The sequence below is a fragment of the Amia ocellicauda genome, chromosome 3 (assembly GCF_036373705.1).
Source record: "Amia ocellicauda isolate fAmiCal2 chromosome 3, fAmiCal2.hap1, whole genome shotgun sequence".
NCBI classification, from domain to species: domain Eukaryota; kingdom Metazoa; phylum Chordata; class Actinopteri; order Amiiformes; family Amiidae; genus Amia; species Amia ocellicauda.
The window spans coordinates 35,208,649-35,228,487 of NC_089852.1; the positions used below are offsets into that span (position 1 = coordinate 35,208,649).

The window sequence follows — 19,839 nt, forward strand, 5'->3', positions numbered from 1 at the left end:
AAAGTATTATATGTGAAGAGTGCAAAAGTGTCATACATGACCAAATAATGTCATACTGGAGAAGAAAAGGCCATACAGCACTAAAATGTGTTGTACGTGACCACAAAATGTAATACCTGACAAACATTTCTCTGATTCTGTCCACTGTGGCCTCTAAGGAATCTGATTTACACACAGGAACATCTAGAGATGCATGTGTTTAGTGTTTCACTGCTGCACCCCAATAAGGCAGTCTGACACTGCTTTGACTCTCAGCCCTGCTCCTGGGGGCACAATGTCTTGCTGTTTTTTGTTCCACCAAAGCTTTACTTAATTGACATCTTAATTGAACTGCTAATTGGCTCAATTTTACTTTTTAAATTGCTAAGCTAACAAAAAGTGTTTCATCATTTTATATTTAACCTGATATCGCCAACTGTTAAAATATTTATTTAAAACTGTGATTAGGCAAATGATGAGTTCGATTAATGGTTCAATGAAGTAATTTAGAAATGGTTTGAACAAAAATCAATGAGAAGTACAGCTATAGATCAAACGTGTTTACACTCGTTCCCAACTACTTGTGTACCCACAAGATGGCGTAGTCGGGCCACGCATGATATACCTTTTTTGGTTCTTTAATTGTTTATATTTCGATAAACCACTTATTGATGTTGAATTTAAAAAACTTTAAAGTCAACTTCCCACGGTAATAATGAGAATTGGAATTACTCCAACTGCCTTAAATGCTTGTTTTTCACGTCCACTAATGACTGCACCATTATTCTTTCAAACGAGTTAATATATAACCTGGATGAACCTTAGAGTAGAAAATGAAACGAGCTGTGACTTTTACTGAAATGAGAAATCTTGTTGGAGTTAATGAGCAAACACAGGCAAGAAGAGAGCAATGTCACTGTGATACACCCATGTTTGCGCAGCATACCTGTTAAACACAAAGTGGAAAACTGGAGCTGATAAGATTGACATACTTCTTGCTCAGGAACCTGAAAGCTACCAGGCAGTTCTTCATTTTGTTTAATACGAGACCGTTTGATTTTGATTGAATTCACATTTAGCTACACCAGCGACTGGGTGAAACAGGAACATGCCAGAAATCAACTTGCATTGAAATTGGGAAGGAACCGTTATTACCAGTTCATCAGGTAAGTAATTATGCAATGTTTTTTGATGTATATACTTTTAACTTGTATAAACCGTTTATAAAGATTAGTAGTATAATAATTAAGGGAATAGGCCAGCCACCAGAAATAGGGCTTGCATTCACCGATAATAATAATAATAATAATAATAATAATAATAATAATATCTAGTCAATACGCAAACGAGGCATAAGAGCTCAAAACACAATTTACGCCCCGTTTTGCTTAAAATTGATGAGAAGATAATGCAAATACTTCAATGTCATATTTTTCTGATTTAGGTAGAAAATAAGGAGGACCAAGTCGACCTGAGAGAGAGAGGATAAAGATAGGTCTGCCTACACCTACCGGCCAGTGCTCAGTGGTGCCATTTCGGCTGGCTAGGCTTGGTGCGCTCAGGTGCGCCTGCAGCGATGGAGGCGTTATTGGACGCTTACGCACTGTGCCGATCGAGGGATAGGCTTCAGCCTTAATTCCAAACCGCATTTTTGGAGTGTTTTTGGCAACCTGTCTATGGGAAAATGCACCGGAGCATTAAGGGTTAAGAGCAAACCAGCGTAAAAAAAAAAAAAGAAAAACAAGAACACCCAGGTATAATGACAACAGCCGCCAAAAACTTGGATCTGGGTTTCTTAAACGAGGAAGAAGCAGACTCGATCTTGGGAGTGCTGAAGCGAGACGAGCGGCTGAAAACCTGCGACAGGGAGAGGATCGGGTGAGTGGGGGAGCGCTCTGGTTATCGCACAATCGCAAGCTTGTTGCTGGTGTATTGCTGTATTCATTGCGTGTGCTATTTAGCTTCTACTTTACATACAGTGAACTTGGCATTTTCTTCTGAAGGCTGGTTCCAGTATTCAGAGTTAATAAACACACATGTTGCACTGAATTGATTTGATGTGTGTTTTTTTTACAAGAAGCCAATGTGAAGGCATGAGGTGCAGATGCATTGGCGTCAGATGCCATTTCATTGCAGTTGCGCTGTCTGTCTGTCCCAAGGTCGGGCACATGGACTATTGCCAAGACAACTGGGTCTTAAAAAGTCAAATCTTCAGAAGGGGCTTGATTTGCACTGGGCTGGACATTCAAGACTAGACCTAATATCCTCTACTGTGCAATTGTGAATGGTTATGTCAACGTCTACAGTGTTTGGCGTTATCCATATCTGTGCCCATGTTTGAAAAGTTTACATGGATTTGTTACATATTGTGTTTATATGAAATTGTGATACATTGTTACATAGGGAGAGGGCTATACAATTATAAGCTTTCTTTATCCACCCATAATCAAGTTACTGCACATTGAGTTGTATTACAGCATATGGTGTTTACTTTGGTATATGTTCTATATACGTATATTGCAGTTATTTTCTTATTTATGACAGGCCATTGAACTGCATTTACAGTCTGCACCAGAATACATCCAAGTCAGGGTTTTTGAAACGACTGTCTTGTGTTGTTCCCTTTTATGGATTCTTGCCAAAATGTTGCATAAAATGCCCGCTGGAACCTTCCACCCGCTTTTGATCTTGACTCCATAGAATCAATTAATTTGAACTGTCAAGCATAAATGAAGAACACGTAGTCTGACAATTATTTTGAATCAGGCTTTTCATGATGCATATGCAAGCTTTAACCGATCCTCTGGAAACCGGTTCTAAGATTGGCATAATTAAATTTAGTTGTTTAATGAGCCCTGACATGGCAAGAACATGGCACTTGGTCAGGTTTTAAGAACAAAAACAATAATTAAAAAAATCGAATGCACATCAGTTTAATTAAATATACATGCCCATCATAATGGCAATATATTTTCTAAAATTATGTTGACGATCATAATAATAATATTGTTGTTTGCAGTTTTTTTTAAAACAATGAGTCTTGTCCCCCTACCTTTGTATCATCAAAATAGGGAAGGAAAGATGAATAAATATGGAACTCTTCAGAGCATCTACAAGATGTTTAGAAAGTTTACAAACGAGAGGGGGCCATTCGACACATCGTGCTCGTTTGATTTTCCCAAACTTTCAGCTTCTACCACATCGCTGGGTAGTTTATTCCAGATTGTGACGACTCTCTGTGTAAAGAAGTGTCTCCTGTTTTCCGTTTTGAATGCCTTGAAGCCCAATTTCCATTTGTGTCCCCGGGTGCGTGTGTCCCTGCTGATCTGGAAAAGCTCCTCTGGTTTGATGTGGTCGATGCCTTTCATGATTTTGAAGACTTGTATCAAGTCCCCACGTAGTCTCCTCTGTTCCAGGGTGAAAAGGTTCAGGTCCTCAGTCTCTCAGTAGAACATTCCCTTCAGACCTGGAATAAGTCTGGTTGCTCTCCTCTGAACTGCCTCTAGAGCAGCGATATCTTTCTTGAAGTGTGGAGCCCAGAACTGCACACAGTATCCAGATGAGGTCTAACTAGTGCATTGTACAGTCTTAACATTACACTTTTGACAATATACCCTAACACTCTGTTTGCCTTTTTTATTGCTTCCCCACATTGTTTGGATGGAGAAAGTGAGGAGTCCACATAGACTCCTAGGTCTTTCTCATGCATTACTTCATCTAGTTCTATTCCTCCCATAGTGTAATTATAGTGGACATTTTTGTTACCTGCATGTATTACCTTGCACTTGTCCACATTGAATTTCATTTCCCAGGTGTCGGTCCACAACTGAATATTATCTAAGTCCCTTTGAATAGCCTGTGCTGCCGAGATTGTATCTGCTGAGCCACCTATTTTAGAATCATCTGCAAATTTGACAAGTTTGCTAACTATCCCAGAGTCCAGATCATTAATATAGATTAGAAATAGCAAAGGCCCTAGTACTGATCCCTGTGGAACTCCACTAACAACCTCACTCCAGTTAGAAGTGACTCCTCTAATCGACACCCTCTGTTTCCTATACATTAACCAGTTCATAATCCATCTACTTACATTACCCTGAATGCCTACAGCTTCCAATTTGAGGATCAGTCTTTGGTGTGGAACCTTATCAAAAGCTTTTTGAAAATCTAAGTATATCATATCATATGCTTTCACGTGATCTACAGCTGCAGTTGCATGTTCAAAACATTTTAATACATTAGTAAGACATGATCTGCCTCGTCTAAACCCATGTTGACTATCTCCAAGAATATGGTTTTCATTGAGATGCTCCTCTATTTTCTGTCTAATCATTTTTTCCAACATATGTGTGTTTGATTTGGCTTAAATTAGCATTTAAGGTACATTTCAAAGTCAATTCTGTAGAGACGTGTCTTGGCTTGTTGTTCTCACTGATCCAGCTGTGAAAGAATCTAACCCTGAAGTAATCAAAATCTTTTAATACATTTGCCTCCCTTTGTTATTGTAGCATGGGTGTAGTGTTTGTTATTTAAGTTGACGTCTTCACACAATGTACTAAGGTACCAAACTTTTAAGAGAAGGGTTGGCAGACTGGTTCTATCACTGGAAACGTTTGCTGATTGCATTTATGTTTGTATATGTGTATTGATGTTAGGAAACGTCATTAACATAAATATAATGCATGTATTTCCTAAATATTGCTGATGTTTCCATTTTGGAGAGTGCTTTATCTAAGTTATAGACTAGTAATTTGTAAAATAATATTTGATTACATTTTTTACATTGTAGAGTAGATCATGTGTATGTAAGGTAAATGGATGGTTATAGATTGAATTTAGCTCAAGATATCACAGCTCAATGGTGTGGAGCTGTAAAAAGTTTGACTATAGAAGAACAGAGAGCATGTGGCCCTGGACGCCCTCATTATTATTATTATTATTATTATTATTATTATTATTATTATTATTATTCGTTTTACTACCAACAGTATGTGCACAACACATGTATTTGTAGTAATTTTCCTTTTTCCCTTTGATAAAGGCGACTTCAGCATGCAAGAAAAGACCTGACGTGGCTGAAGGGAGTAACTGGACAGTGGTTTGAGGATATACAGAGGAACAAGTACAAAAATGAGTCCAGTGTGAATGCTGTCCTACAGCAGTCTCTCACTGTCAAAGTTAAGAAGAAAGTCCGACCGGGTGAGTGTTCACAGACAAGCGACGCTAGCAGAGAGAAGTACAACTCGTGTTGGATTTTGAAAGCAGTGGTCTTTAGAGAGTAAATCTGAAGCTTGAAAGATACTGTGGTGGTATGTAAGGAAACGTCATGCTTGAGAAGAGATAACGAGGAACACCTGTATAGAGTTTCAAAATGGAAATGGAAAAGTAAGATGCAACATGAATTGACACTTGCCCCAAAAAACAAGGGTGTTGCAACTAAGTGTTTTCACTTGGGACTATTAATCATATTATTGTGTAATGTTAGATAGCAGAGGCATGGATGCCAGCCCAGAAACAGAATTTGTGTGTGTGTGTGTGTGTGTGTGTGTGTGTGTGTGTGTTTAGATCTATTTAAGATGAAGTGCTTGTTCTTCAAAGCTAACCCGGCACAATAGCAATTACTGTAGTTTCTGAGGCTGTTTTCTCAGCTGTGATTGGGCAGTTTTGTCCACGCTTCTGACCTGAATGTTGTTTTTTGTATTTTTGTTGTGTATGCAGGTCTATCTTTCTAAGCCTCAGACCAGTAGCAAAAGCACACTGCCTGCTGAAGGTTGTGGTTGAACCAGTGCAAAGTGGCAGATGAAATATGTATAAATCTTGCAAAGTTGTGACAAAATGCCTTAGGACTGTGTGCTGAAATATGCGAACAATCTAAAATAGTATAGTCTTCCCATGAGACATCAACAGCAGACAGAATCTGTAACCAGTGTCAGAGAGTCTTCTCAGAGCCCGATAACTGGCTAAAAAAACACAAGATCCATTCTAAATAAGTCTCTGAGGAGCTATATCTCTGCTTATGACATTTTGATGTTCACAGTCCTGATTCACTCATCGCATGGTGAACGGGGCTGTGACTTTAGAAGTGGAGTGCAGTGGATATTGCTGACTTCTGCATATATTCTTTCAAACAATGCAAGAGAAAAGCTTATTCTTCAGAAATTAAAAATGCTTGACTGAGCAATCGGATATTCAGGTGGAATGTGTATTGAGCAGTGAGGAGCTCACCCTAGGCTCCAGGGATTCCTGTCTTTCCGCTACTAACAGACATGTCGTGCCCATTATAGACATTAATTGATTGGGACTGCTAGCATCCATGCAATAGGGTTGCAGCTTTCAATCATGCTTCAGTAATGTTAAGCTGGATGGGACTATTTTAGCAGTGTTGTATATTTCCCTTTTTGAATATGTTATCCATTGCCATTAATGTGAATGTAACTACTAGAAGGCCCAGTTGTTGGCACCATGCTTTTTGTTCCAAGCCCAGTTAATCTCAATTGGTTTTGTGTCCTTTTGGAATTTCATGCTGCCAGTCCTAAAGCAGAGTTTAAATGACATGTCCTGGTCTTTCAGCTAACATGTGAATTAATGACAGCATGGAATGTGCACGTGTGATATGAAGGGCTCCGTCAGTATTCCCTCAGCTCCTCTAGAGCAAATATTGATCAGAGGTGGTGGACAGAAAGATTTCTGGGTAAATAATTTTTGTCTAGGCTGTAGTAATATGCAAGTGCAAAGGTCACTAATGGTGCATGGTAGCAATATCTTGAAGAAGCTTTGTTTTTTGTCGTTCCCCCTTAATTAAAAGCAGTATGAGCTTTTGGACAGCTGGATACTGTGCCAGTTAAAACAGTTGGCAACACTTTAGATAGTGAACACAGGGGTTTTCATGTGTGAATACTTAAGGGTTTGTTTTCAGACAATGTCAAACACACATTTTGAAATGGCCTTTATGTAGTTCAACTGAGAAGCCTCAAAGCATATTTTAGTTAACAAAGTTTCAGAAGGTTTATTGAGAGCTGGAGTATGTGTAGGTGTGTGTTTGTGTGCAAGTGTGGCATGTTGCAGACCTGTAATGAGTGGCTAGCATGGATGATTGTTTTTACTGATTATTTCTTGACACTGTGTGCCGTTTGTTGTATATGTCTTGTTGTTTCAGATCTGTATTTCAAATAGTACATATATAATATATAATTGAGACGTGTTAAAAATTACATTGGCCAGAACTTTACCAAGTCCTCATAGGAATTATTTTATATTCAAAAAGCATATAAATAAATCCAGAGACATAATATCTGTCTGTGCCACCTGGCAGGGCAATGCCTTAACTGATATAGACAGCAAAGTGTATCACTTTCTTGGCAAATGAGTGAAAATATGAATCAATCCAAGCTACTGTTCTTGAGTACACACATACACCTGGTAAGGTAATAATTCTGGTAAAGAAGCGATTTCCCAGGAAATTCAAAACATACGTATCAAGTATGACTACTACTTCCTCACAAATGTGACATAAATGAAGGTGTTTGTGACTGATATTGAGTGGGGCTTAATTTGTATTTGTTTTACTTTTCCAGAGCTTAAATTTGGAAAAACAACAAGTTTAGGAACACACAACGATGAAGCGAGTGTTGGTGCTAATCCCAATGGCAGCTCCTTCCGAAATCGACTGACTTCATTATTCAACTTAAAAAGCTCACGGAAGCGTATCGCCCAAGAAAACCAGAAAGAACATAGGTAAGCCAAACATGGCTGCAGAGTCCCTGCTTCCTCTTCCCCTCTACTACTAGTTAAGTCGGTGCTAAAATGTGGTAACCTTGATCCATTAAACATTAAATTATTACCTACGAAGCTAGACAGAACTATGGTCCTCTTTCTGAATGGCTGAAGGTAAAACCAATGGCATTTATAAACCATTGCAATACTGATGAGGATATATAGACAGCAGTAAGCGCATATAAAGGTCTGAGAAGTTAGCCTTCTCAGACACAGGGAGTTACTTGTTGCTGCAAGCAAACCAAATGCCCCCTGGAAAGTTTCTGCAGTGTCTGCAGAGCTACAGTCCCACAGGCAGCTGTCCCAGTAGTGTTTGTGGTTGCTGTTACTATAAACCCATCTGTGCTTAATCACGTCAGAGGAATGATTACACAACATGGACAAAGTCTGAGAACAGAAGGGCAACTTCATACTCACACAAGATCCACACCTTCCTTTCATTGTTTACTGCAATTAACTATAGTGTTTGAAATCATCTCCTAAACTCACTACATGGAAGTTCAGCAACCTGAAGGGTGTGTGTGTGTGCGTATATGTATGTAATATATATATATATATATATATATATATATATATATATATATATATATATATATATATATATATATTTAAGTGTCTCCACCTAACATGGTAAAGTCTACTAAATAAATAGTTGAGACCAGTGTGTCACTAAACATTAGTCTGTGGCCTGACAAAAGTGTTGAAATGCGTTGTAATGTATGGTCTAAATATATATTTTTGAATGGGATACCTAGTGTTTTCACTTTAATTGAACAGTTCATCATTGTAAAGGACCTAAATGAGTAGCTGACACACTTGTCTCTGCTACTTATTAATTGAACTTTACCATGGGAGTTGGAAACACTTTTAAGTGTTTTTCTTTTGAGGTAAGTACTTTACCAATTAAAGTTTTCCAAGTTTCTAGTAGATAACTAAACAGAGTATGAACAACATCAGTCCCAACTGTCTCATTTCTGAACTTGATCATCACGATTTGTTTCAATAAACTCTTTCCATTAACAGAGTACAGAGGGTATCATCAGGAATCAGTTAGGTCTGATTGGGCACCAGTCTGCTTCAGATTTGATAAGCCACTCATTGTCTGGTGCAAAACTTTGACTTCATTAATTCATGATAAGATCACTGCTTACACCTGGTGTCACACCTGGGATCTGCGGTACTGCGCCACTGTAAAAGCTCATAATTTGCTATAGTTTGGGATGTAGAGATGCAGCTTCACCTTTTTCTATGAGGTGACGTGTTTCGCACCACATACTTTTTTTTATCCTTGCAAAAAAAAAAAAAATACCTTAATCTTTCATCAGAAGTAGTGTGCTGTTGAAATAATAAGCAATGGAATGGAATGCTGCCAAGCTTGTATTTCTGGGGAGTCTAGACAATCCATGCTGTTTAGACTAATGGGCAAACTAATAACCATTTAGTGCAGAGATGGGATTCTATCAACCTGTGTCTGTGTGTTTTATTGAAGTAGAAAAAGTTAACAGATCACAAATAATTGTGCAATGTTACGTTGACAGAATAATCCACTGCTGAAAATGTCTGCGGTTCTGCACTGTTAATTTTAGTGTTCTTTTTACACTGTAAAAGTTAGCCATTAACAGACCAAATTAAATTATATGGTTAACTTGTAGTTCCATTCTGTTTTCTACTGATTTTATGATCCTGTTAAACATTTAGTTTCTGGACAATATTTAAAGAACAACTAAAAGCTTAAATTCTATACAGATTGAGCATTTTACTTAAATTGTGAAAATACTGATGACTTTGAATTCCAAACTCAAAATGTTGATGTCCGTGTCAGTTCCATAAATTGTCAATTAAAATGAATTATTTCAGTTCATAAATAAATGGACAGCAGATTAATCGATTGAGCTGATTCAATTATAACTGTTCATTTATAATTGCTTTTTTAGCAACACTGTTCAGGATGCAGTAAGAAACAGTTGTGCAGCTGAAGAGCAAGCTGATGTAAGTACTGGAGGTCTGATTGCATAGTGTATGATTCATGTTTAGTTATTTACAATTTTTAGTTTGACAGATTTGAAATGAAAGTGATTTAACAGATTGTATTGGCTAATTTTGAAATCTTTGATCATGCAGTTATTTATAAAACCTCTTGTTGTGTGACGAGCACTCTGAAAATATAGATTTTTGGAGAATAAAGTGGTCTTCCTTAGCTAAGAGGATAAACTAACATTGTAATGGGAATGAAGTAACATTAGGTTTGTGGTTCTTGGTAAACAACAGCTATGTGTGCCACACCCAAATATCTTTCAACCTAAATACATCCGATAAATCTTTGTGCTTAATTTATTTTCAAAAATTGTTTTACTGAGAAGCATTTTTCACAAATGCAGAATTTCATATTACAAATTAGTCCATTGGCTTTTCAGATGGATTCTAGTTTAAATACATATCTTTATATTGCTTCAAGTTCAATGTGCTGCACATGTTCTCCATTTACCAGTAAAGCTGTGTGACTGGATTAATGCTTCTATTATTCATACAATACGTATATGCAAAGACTACCAAGACAGGATTTGCAAGAATCTTCCATGCAATAGATTTAACTATAAGATGATTAAGCATCTAACAAAAGTAAAAACACAAAACTTGAATAGTTAACTGTATGTGTATGTATACACATCACACACATATCCTTTTTGGTTTATACTTTGGCCTATGGCTATTGGAACGGTTGTTTTAATTGCTCAACACTACATTGTCAAAAACATTAAATGTGTAATAAAAAGCAGACCTTGATGTGTTCTAATCTTGATTTATATCCTTACATTTTTCACAAGTCATATGTGATGACACAAGGCTATTTGTTTGTCACGTTAATGATTTAGCACTAAATATAATGATAAAACTCATGGAATAATTAATAAGGAAAATGGAAGTCTTGAAATTAAAAAAATTGAAGCAGATAAAACTTGGTGAGTTTACACAGAATTCAGATGCCCATATAAAGAAAGTTTTGTGCATTGACACACACGGTATAATGGACATTGCTGTACACGAAATGATGACAACACCAGAGGGCATACAGTAGATGGCTTGCTCTAAACTTCACAATGAAAGGTCTGTTCAGTCTTTCTATGAAGTGTTTAGTGTCCTTGGGCAGTTTATCCTGAGTGTTTGACAGTCTGTTGATGTAGGGTTTGTGTAAAATAGATTTTTTTGAAGCACGAATTGAGACGTCTGTCTTCTTTGTGCAAGGGGCGGTGTGATGGACTGGAAATGATTTTATATTTCTATTTTAAACAGGAGCAGACAAATGGTGAAGGCACACATGATGAGGAAAGCAAACAAACCAGTAAAAGAGAAACTCACCACTGGTCTGTCAGCAAGAACAGAGATTCTGCTGATGTTCAAGAGGACATATTTGCTGGTAAGTGTTGGCTCCTGTACTATAAAGTGGTAATTGCCAAGTATCTGAGCTCAAACTTCAGAGCTGTTATTGCGGTTAAAGTTTTTTCTAGGAAGTGTGTGTTCACCGTAAGAGGGTGACTTCATTGAGGCTTTAAAACTAATACTCAGTAGACCTTTTTATTAACTCACAGCATGTTAGTTTTGCAAAACAAGACAGGAAGCTTAATCAAAACATTTTTTTTAAATTTCTAAAACACTCCTAATTATTTACCATTTTATTATTATTATTAAAAAGGGTGACTCAGTTTTGTTTCTGTTTATAAACAAGGATGTAATAGCTGCTTGGGTAACCATTATGAAAACAAAACAAGACTACTGAGTACCCACAGATTTATTCAGCAGCAGCTTTATTCACTCTGCTCACCAGTAATCAAGAACACGTGTCTAAGAAAGACAAAGGCCATTGCTTTGTCATAATCCCTTTTTTTTTTTTTTTTTTTTTTAAGTTTTAGGTGACCTAGACAGCAAACTCGCCAAACAGGATCAAGACAGCTCTGGGGACACAGCCACATGTGAAGAACAGGCAAGAGAGTCCAGACTCGGGGAGCAGCAAACAGAGGGAGAAGGCAGAGAGGGGTCAAGAGCCCAGCTGAGACGGAGGGAGCAGAACCATTCATTAGCACCAGAAGACAGCCACACGACACCACTTCACTGGCCAGAAAGTCCACTAAACATAGCAGATGCAGAGAATAAACTGAACAACAGTTCACCAAATGGCAAAGTTACTGCAGCTAGAGTGCCACCAACACTAGAGCCTGAAGAAGAGGAAAGCTCTCCTGTAGAGGCACAGGAAGAGGAGTGCGCACCTGTAGAGGCACAGGAAGAGGAGTGCGCACCTGTAGAGGCACAGGAAGAGGAGAGCGCACCTGTAGAGGCACAGGAAGAGGAGTGCGCACCTGTAGAGCCTGAGGCAGAGGAGAGCGCACCTGTAGAGCCTGAGGCAGAGGAGAGCACACCTGTAGAGCCTGAGGAAGAGGAGTGCGCACCTGTAGAGGCACAGGAAGAGGAGTGCGCACCTGTAGAGGCACAGGAAGAGGAGTGCGCACCTGTAGAGGCACAGGAAGAGGAGAGCGCACCTGTAGAGCCTGAGGCAGAGGAGAGCGCACCTGTAGAGCCTGAGGCAGAGGAGAGCGCACCTGTAGAGCCTGAGGCAGAGGAGAGCGCACCTGTAGAGCCTGAGGAAGAGGAGAGCGCACCTGTAGAGCCTGAGGAAGAGGAGAGCGCACCTGTAGAGCCTGAGGAAGAGGAGAGCGCTCCTGAAGAGCCTGAGGAAGAGGAGAGTGCACCTGTAGAGCCTGAGGAAGAGAAAAGCTCTCCTGTAGAGGCACAGAAAGAGGAGATCGCAGCTGTAGAGCCTGAGGAAGAGGACAGTGCACCTGTAGAGGCACAGGAAGAGGAGAGCAGACCTTTAGAGGCCCGGGTAGAGGAGAACGCTCCTGTAGAGCCCGAGGAAGAGGTGAGCCTACCTGTAGAGCCTAAGGAAGAGGAGAGTGCACCTGTAGAGCCTGAGGCAGAGGAGAGCGCACCTGTAGAGCCTGAGGCAGAGGAGAGCACACCTGTAGAGCCTGAGGAAGAGGAGTGCGCACCTGTAGAGGCACAGGAAGAGGAGTGCGCACCTGTAGAGGCACAGGAAGAGGAGAGCGCACCTGTAGAGGCACAGGAAGAGGAGAGCGCACCTGTAGAGCCTGAGGCAGAGGAGAGCGCACCTGAAGAGCCTGAGGCAAAGGAGAGCGCACCTGAAGAGCCTAAGGAAGAGGAGAGCACACCTGTAGAGCCTGAGGAAGAGGAAAGCTCTCCTGTAGAGGCACAGAAAGAGGAGAGCGCACCTGTAGAGGCACAGAAAGAGGAGAGCGCACCTGTAGAGCCTGAGGAAGAGGAGAGCGCACCTGTAGAGCCTGAGGAAGAGGAGAGCACACCTGTAGAGGCAGAGGAAGAGGAGAGCGCACCTGTAGAGGCTCAGGAAGAGGAGAGTGCCACTGTAGAGGCAGAGGAGAGCACTCCTGTAGAGGCAGAGGAAGAGGAGAGCGAACCTGTAAAGCCTGAGGAAGAGGAGAGCACTCCTGTGTCAAGCAGCGAATCGTGGCCTCCCGTGATTGGTGCTTCAGAGTTAAAGAGGAGTCGATCACTAAACGATCTGCATTCACAACCGCAAGGCAATGAGCAAGACAATAGCCCTGAGGATGGCTTTAACTCTGTAATTGCCAAGATGTCCTCAGTGGCTTCAGATGTATGCAGATACTACACAGGGGGCATGAGGGGACTGCTGGAAGATAAAGAAAAGAGAGATCTTTTTGGTTTCAATCGTGCATACAGTGAGGATTTCTCTGGGCCACATGTTCACAGGAATGCCATTTCTCAACCTCGTTTCATTCTTAAGAAGCAATCGCACGCAGATGGAGAGTCTTTTTATGGATACAATAGCATGGACAGGAAAAGATCTCTAGGTCATCAAAACGTTTCTCAACCATTTGGGAATGGAAATAGTAAAGGAGTGAGCTGGCTTGTGGACAGTGAACGGACAACAGTAAAGAGCCCCATTTCTGATGTTGCCTCTGCAAAATTGAACAGCAGGTCACCGGTCACATCACCAGTTGTCTCCCATCAAAAACAATATCCTGCACAAGAGAGATTCCAGTACCAAAGGATTTCACAGGATAATCCACAGAGCGCCTTGGGATTAGTTTCCCCTATGAGTCCAAAGTCATTAACAAGCCCTTTATTTCCAATGAGGAGATATAACTCTGTAACCATTTTCTCTAGCAGCATCCCTTCTGGTCACAATGAGAAGAGTTCTCCCACGTATGGCACACCCTACACAAGCACTCCAAAAATTAACTTGGCTGAGCCACGCAGAGTTAAAAAAGGTCCCTACCATACAACGTCCCCTAGCACTGAAGGGAAAACTCCAACCTCCCCATTGAGAAACAGCAAGGGAGACCTTTTTCATAACTATGGGGAAACTTCAAGAGAAGAGATTTCAAGGACCAAGACCCTGTCCATTAACCCCAGCTTCAGCCCCCCACCACAAAACCAGGCCAAGACTGACAACATGTACACAGCACAGCAAGGTCCAGAAAGTAACAGCCCTGACAGCCACCCCCATCAGCTCTGCCTTGCTAGGAAGAAGCATTACATGTCGGAAAGATCTCCTACAAGCTATATGCGCCATTCATCTGATAAAGAGAGTTCTCCAAATGATGTTAAGACCTACACAGTCTCAACTCAAAGCCCTATGGAAGCTTATTCTCCTGCTGTTCAGAGAAACCGGTCCCAATGGTCCCCAAGTCCTGGTCTGTCTAGTACTCCTGCATCACCATCCAGATTCCCCCACAGTGGGGACAGTCCAAGGACTTATTTGTCCCCGCAACACGTCAGCCCAGCCCAACCAACATCGCCAGCGAGATCATTTTTGGATCAGGAGTCGAAGGGTGATGGCCACTCCATGCCTTCTACACCCAGTTCTGATGACAGGAGGTTTGCATACAGGCGCAACATCATTAACAGCCATCCCAGCTCACACTTTGTCTTTGATTTCCAAAATGACATCAGCTCACCAAAAGACAAGATTCAGAGCCACTCCTTAGATGTTCCTGACCACTCCCCTCAGTCCCTGTCTCCAGGATCACCCAGCAGATACAGGAGAAGACTGAGCCAAGCATCCACCAACAGCTCTGCCAGACCATCCCACAGCAGTGACTCTGAGCAGCTGTCACCCCTCCACAATCATCACAGAAGAGCCAAGTCATATAACTTGTACCAGGAGATGGAAGACAACAGCCCAACTTGCATCCTCCATAGTCCTCTCACTGATGCCAGACTAAGGTCTACGTCTGAAAGGATTCATAGTATAGCAATGCAACATAACCTGTCCCCCAAGCACTCTGCAAAACAAAGTGAAAGTGACAAAGTAATGAAATGGGAAACAACTGGGACAAATTGCACCATTTTCCCAGAACAACCTGCACTTTTGAAACCGAATCTGCAGGGCCACATTACGGATACAAATACTGTAACTGATCAAAGGATGTATGAGGAAAGGTACTCCCCCAGTTACAAAAGAGACACCTCACAAAACATGTCACCTGAAAACTTTCAAGTTCCTCAAAGGCAATCAGTTTGTAATACATTTCCTGGAAACAGTTACAACAATACATATGTGGACAATAGCGATGTTTTGCCAACTGCAACCAGGGAAATAAATACAGTTGGCAGTACAAAGCTACAGAATACTGTAGATCATACCCCACTAACCAGACAATACATTTTCAGAGACAAAGGAAAGATTGTAAGTAAGGTCAGCCCAGCTGTGCCAAATGATTGTATAAAGATGTCTGAAAGTTCTACCCTGGATCTCCCACAGAAGAAACAAGTCATGAACAGAAATCGGTTACCAATTAGGAGGATTCAAGAAAAAGGCAGCCCACCCAGCTCCAGTGTGGACAAGCAGCAAGTGTCTTGCCACCTTTCTTCTTCTGACAGAACCGGCAATGATACTGTCTTAAAGAAAGGCAGTAAAGTTGAACAAGTGGTGCACCGTACAAAGTTGACTTTCAGTGCCAAGTGGGTTGAAGACGAGATACTTACAACAAGGAAAAAGAGCAAGAAGATGGATGAGGGCTCCCAAACCAGCTCCACACAAAGTTCTGAAACCCACGAGAATGTGGAGACCATTGAGGAAGTGATCAGGGTGGTATTAAAGCCCTCCAACAATGAAAACAAGCTGGCAAATAACAATTACAGACTGCAGTATTCTGACATCCAATGGTTATGTCCACCAGGAAAGAACAGTGAACCTGAGGACATGCAGTTCAAAACTTATGAAAATGTCAGTGGTTCAGAAAAACTGAAAAATGTTAATAGGAGCCAGTCCTCCCCAGCTGAGGACTACAAACCAATTCAAAATCAGGCTTACAGTTATGGTACAATACCTGGATGCAAAAAGTCCTCTTCTGGAGCAAGATTCAGCAAATACAGGTTGAACTATGATCCAGAAGATTTGGAAAATAATAACGAAGTCTTTTACAGTAATAGGAAATCATCAGGGCAGCCCAGCAGGAAGAAGACTGTCTCGTTTTCTGAGGATACAGAGAGGGCCGCTGGTGAAACGCTCACCAACGCAAAAAGCATGAATGCCGTTGCTGAATGTTACTCGTCTGCCGATTACGGCCTGAAACATGGCCGGTCCTATTCTGTAAACAGTTTCCAGAGCAGCCGGCCTTCTGGGTTTGACCGGATATCCACAGGCCCTAAAATCACAAGCGCTGACAAGCACAGCACTCTGACCAGGACACGCTCTGAGGTGCTTACCTGCGAACCAGACCAAAGTCTAGCAGAGAGTGACAAGACAGGCAAAGGTAAAACTCTTCTTAAGACCAGCAATGGGTACAAAGTGAAGCCTCCCGACACTTCCATATACAACGCAGAGCAGCAAGCTTTGTATTTGGACCAGATTAAGAAATCCCTGACCGTGGGTAGGCTATGGAAGCCAGGCTGCCTTGAGAACCTTCATTCCTACAAGGATGAAGAGTCTCCCTCTTCTCAGAGTCCCACATCAAGGCTGCTTAGCACTTCTTCCACCAGTAGCTTCACCTCCATGGAGAGCCTGTCTCCTCTCGGGCCTCTGGCCTCTCGGGGCTACAGAGGCAGCCAATCAACCTTCGAGGAGTCTGACTCCGACACCACCACGGACGACGAGTACTACCCGAACATTGATGGACCCGCCAAAGAATCAGAACTGTAAATCCATTAATGGACTATGGTTTGTTTGCTTTTTATTTTTTAAAGACTACTTTATTTTCTTGGAATAGAAAGATGATATATGTGAGGTGAAATGTGGGTTCTGGTCATAATGGTCTTTAGCTCTTGTGGAATCTTCATTTTATTTTTATTATTTTATTTCATACACACACCTTGGGACTTTTTCCAGGACTTGGGTGTTTATATAGTTTCGGTATATTGGAACTATCTGAGAAAATCTCAGTCCGAGCTCAAAGAGTCTTCTTTGAAAGTCACAACCTGTATCTGCCTCCATTCATTTCAGTGGAACGCACCCTGGAATTATACTATATTAATGATAGTTGTGGTTACAAAAATAAAACCAAACCATTCATTAAAAATTCAGTACAAATAAGTCCTCATGCTCTGTTTTAAGCACAAAAATATAATAGGAAGCTTTTTGGCAGACTATTTCAAACAGACTCCCCTTGCATTAATGCTGAAGACTTCAGACACTCTTCCAGACATGCTTAATCTTATATTTTTTAATAAATTCAGTCAGATAATACAAATAGAAACCAGTTTTTCCTAGGCATTTCAAAATTATGATTCATTGTATAATATATACTGAGAAAATAAATGATCTAACTTCTAACTTCAAAACATCTTCCATCTATAGTTACAAGTGATTCAAACACCCAACCAACTAAATTCAGAAAGTGCCATGGAGCAGGAAAAAAAACAATGACCAATAGCTGAAATTTGGATTTGGTTTTAATGCTATTAATAAATCTGTCATATTCAGTTTGGGGTTGGGCATTGCAAACAGGGTACATAATTTTTATGGGAGATTTTTCATGATTTAATTATTCGATTCGTGTTTTGTTTCTATCTGACTGATATCTGCATGCATTACAAACACAAACATCCTAACAAAGATCCCCTTCATAGTGTTTATAAACAACAAAAAAATGATGACTTGAACTTGCCATGTAACCTAGACCCTGGCTCTCATTATGTTTACAGGAATCTCCACTTCGAGAAATAAGGGAGAACAGTTTCACTGTATAACATATGCTTCTCATATAACAATTGGAAAAGCTTTTAATATAACCTAAATATTAGAAATTTGAAGGGGGGTAAATGAAAGTAAAATATGCTCTTTTAATTAGTTTGTAGGACTTGCAAAGGTAACTTACACAAATCGAGATTAAAGAATAACTTTCGATTTTCATGGTATTTTCAGCATACATTAATTGAGCATTTATATTGAAAAAATATTGCTGCTATGGCATTTCAAATTCAAATCACAGACTCTTGATTCAGTTAAATGAATACCGATTATGAAAATATTGATTTCCAAATGTGCAAGATTTTATAAATGCCTAGATTTAAATGTAAAATGTAATAATGAGCACAAAACACGATTGATGATTGTAATTACTTTTGACTGCTAAATATGTTTTTTACAACGAGGTTTACTGCTGCTTGAGGATACTTATATCTGTGTATATGTATGTATGTATGTATTGTCAGCATATATTTGTTATTTTTTTTATTTAAAGTTTTTTTTTAATTCAATGTATTCATTTATTTTTACTGTTTTAAGTAAAGCTGTTTATATGTTAATACAATGTAATAGCTTTATATACCAAGTGTACAGTTTACAATTATTTTCATAATGGGATAAACACCAGATAACAGTAGATTTTGTAAATAAATTATTTATGTAAAATGCGTACATTTAATGAAATGGTATGTACATTTAAATGGTTAAATATTGGTAAAATGTCACGTTTTCCCAATTACCATTTTTTGTTCAAATTAAAGGGATGGTCTTTAACTATTATTTTATTATATTATGAGTTTTTGTTTACTTGTCTCTTCCACTTTAGAGTACTACTTTGTGGGCTCTCACTAGGTGATACTCCAGGTTTTAACATATTTGTTTGCTAGATTATTTATTAAATGGACTCTAAAAAGTGTCAGCTATAGTTAATTTAGTGTCATAGAACTTAAAATTACTTTATTTTCACACGCACACACAAAACTGTATTAGATTAATTATTAGGTCTTCATCATTCACTGCAGCATAGACTGAGGCAAACAATGTTTTTTTTTTATGTCCTTGTAATTGGTGAAGCACTTCAGATGACTTATGTACTTATTCTTTCAGTTGGCAAAAACAACCAGACATTAAAAAGTAACATTGAAATCATTTTGTCCAGATAAAAGCCTTGAAACGTCTGCGTATTCTGGGCCTTTAGCTTTTGGAAGGCTCCAGGGTTTAGATAATGTAAATAGTTACAAAACAAACAAAGCATATTTTAACTTGACTAAAGCAAAAACCTTTTTATTGTTCTTATTATTTCAAACATTGAACCTAGCGTCTTTCAGGTCTCGACAAAGGTCCAACACACCCTGCAGTAATCACAGATGAGATCTCCTGATTTAACTCTTATTGTACTTCAATGCATTAAGCTATTGGGTGTGATCACAGGAGGGAGGGAAACAGCACAAGCCTTACCTACATGTGTAATTATCATTGACAATAATTATCCAGCATAATAAACACCCTACATGTTTGCTCTTGTAAAGACGCTGAAACATTTTTGTCTAATATTCACTTGCAATTCAACAAAAAGGTCTAATAAAATCATTATTTCTGAACTGCAGCAGTTTGAAATAAGTACCCATAACCTCATCACACGCACTGGCACAGTTATGAATTTGCACAAGGTTGCAAGCTGTGTCAGGACAACCACGACCAGCTGGAGAATTGCTGCAGTCTTCATGAGAAGAGAGTTAGTTTATTCTGCCTTGAAACTGTAACCTACTGATGAAGGAGAAAATTATTGATAAGTACTTATCCAGAACCTTTAAAAGCACAATGTCGTACCCATAATATGTCCAAGT

General features: G+C 39.7%; 1 protein-coding gene across 1 annotated transcript; it reads left to right on the top strand.

Moving 5' to 3' along the window:
• The first annotated feature begins 865 nt into the window (after nt 1-865).
• Nucleotides 866-18,772, top strand: LOC136746593 (exophilin-5). Its single transcript, XM_066699186.1, has 7 exons — nt 866-1,145; nt 1,424-1,857; nt 5,021-5,178; nt 7,554-7,713; nt 9,687-9,741; nt 11,044-11,167; nt 11,655-18,772. Exons 2-7 carry the CDS (start codon nt 1,739-1,741, stop codon nt 16,946-16,948), a joined length of 5,910 nt encoding a protein of 1,969 aa, XP_066555283.1. The 5' UTR covers nt 866-1,145; nt 1,424-1,738; the 3' UTR covers nt 16,949-18,772.
• The last annotated feature ends 1,067 nt before the right edge of the window (nt 18,773-19,839 follow it).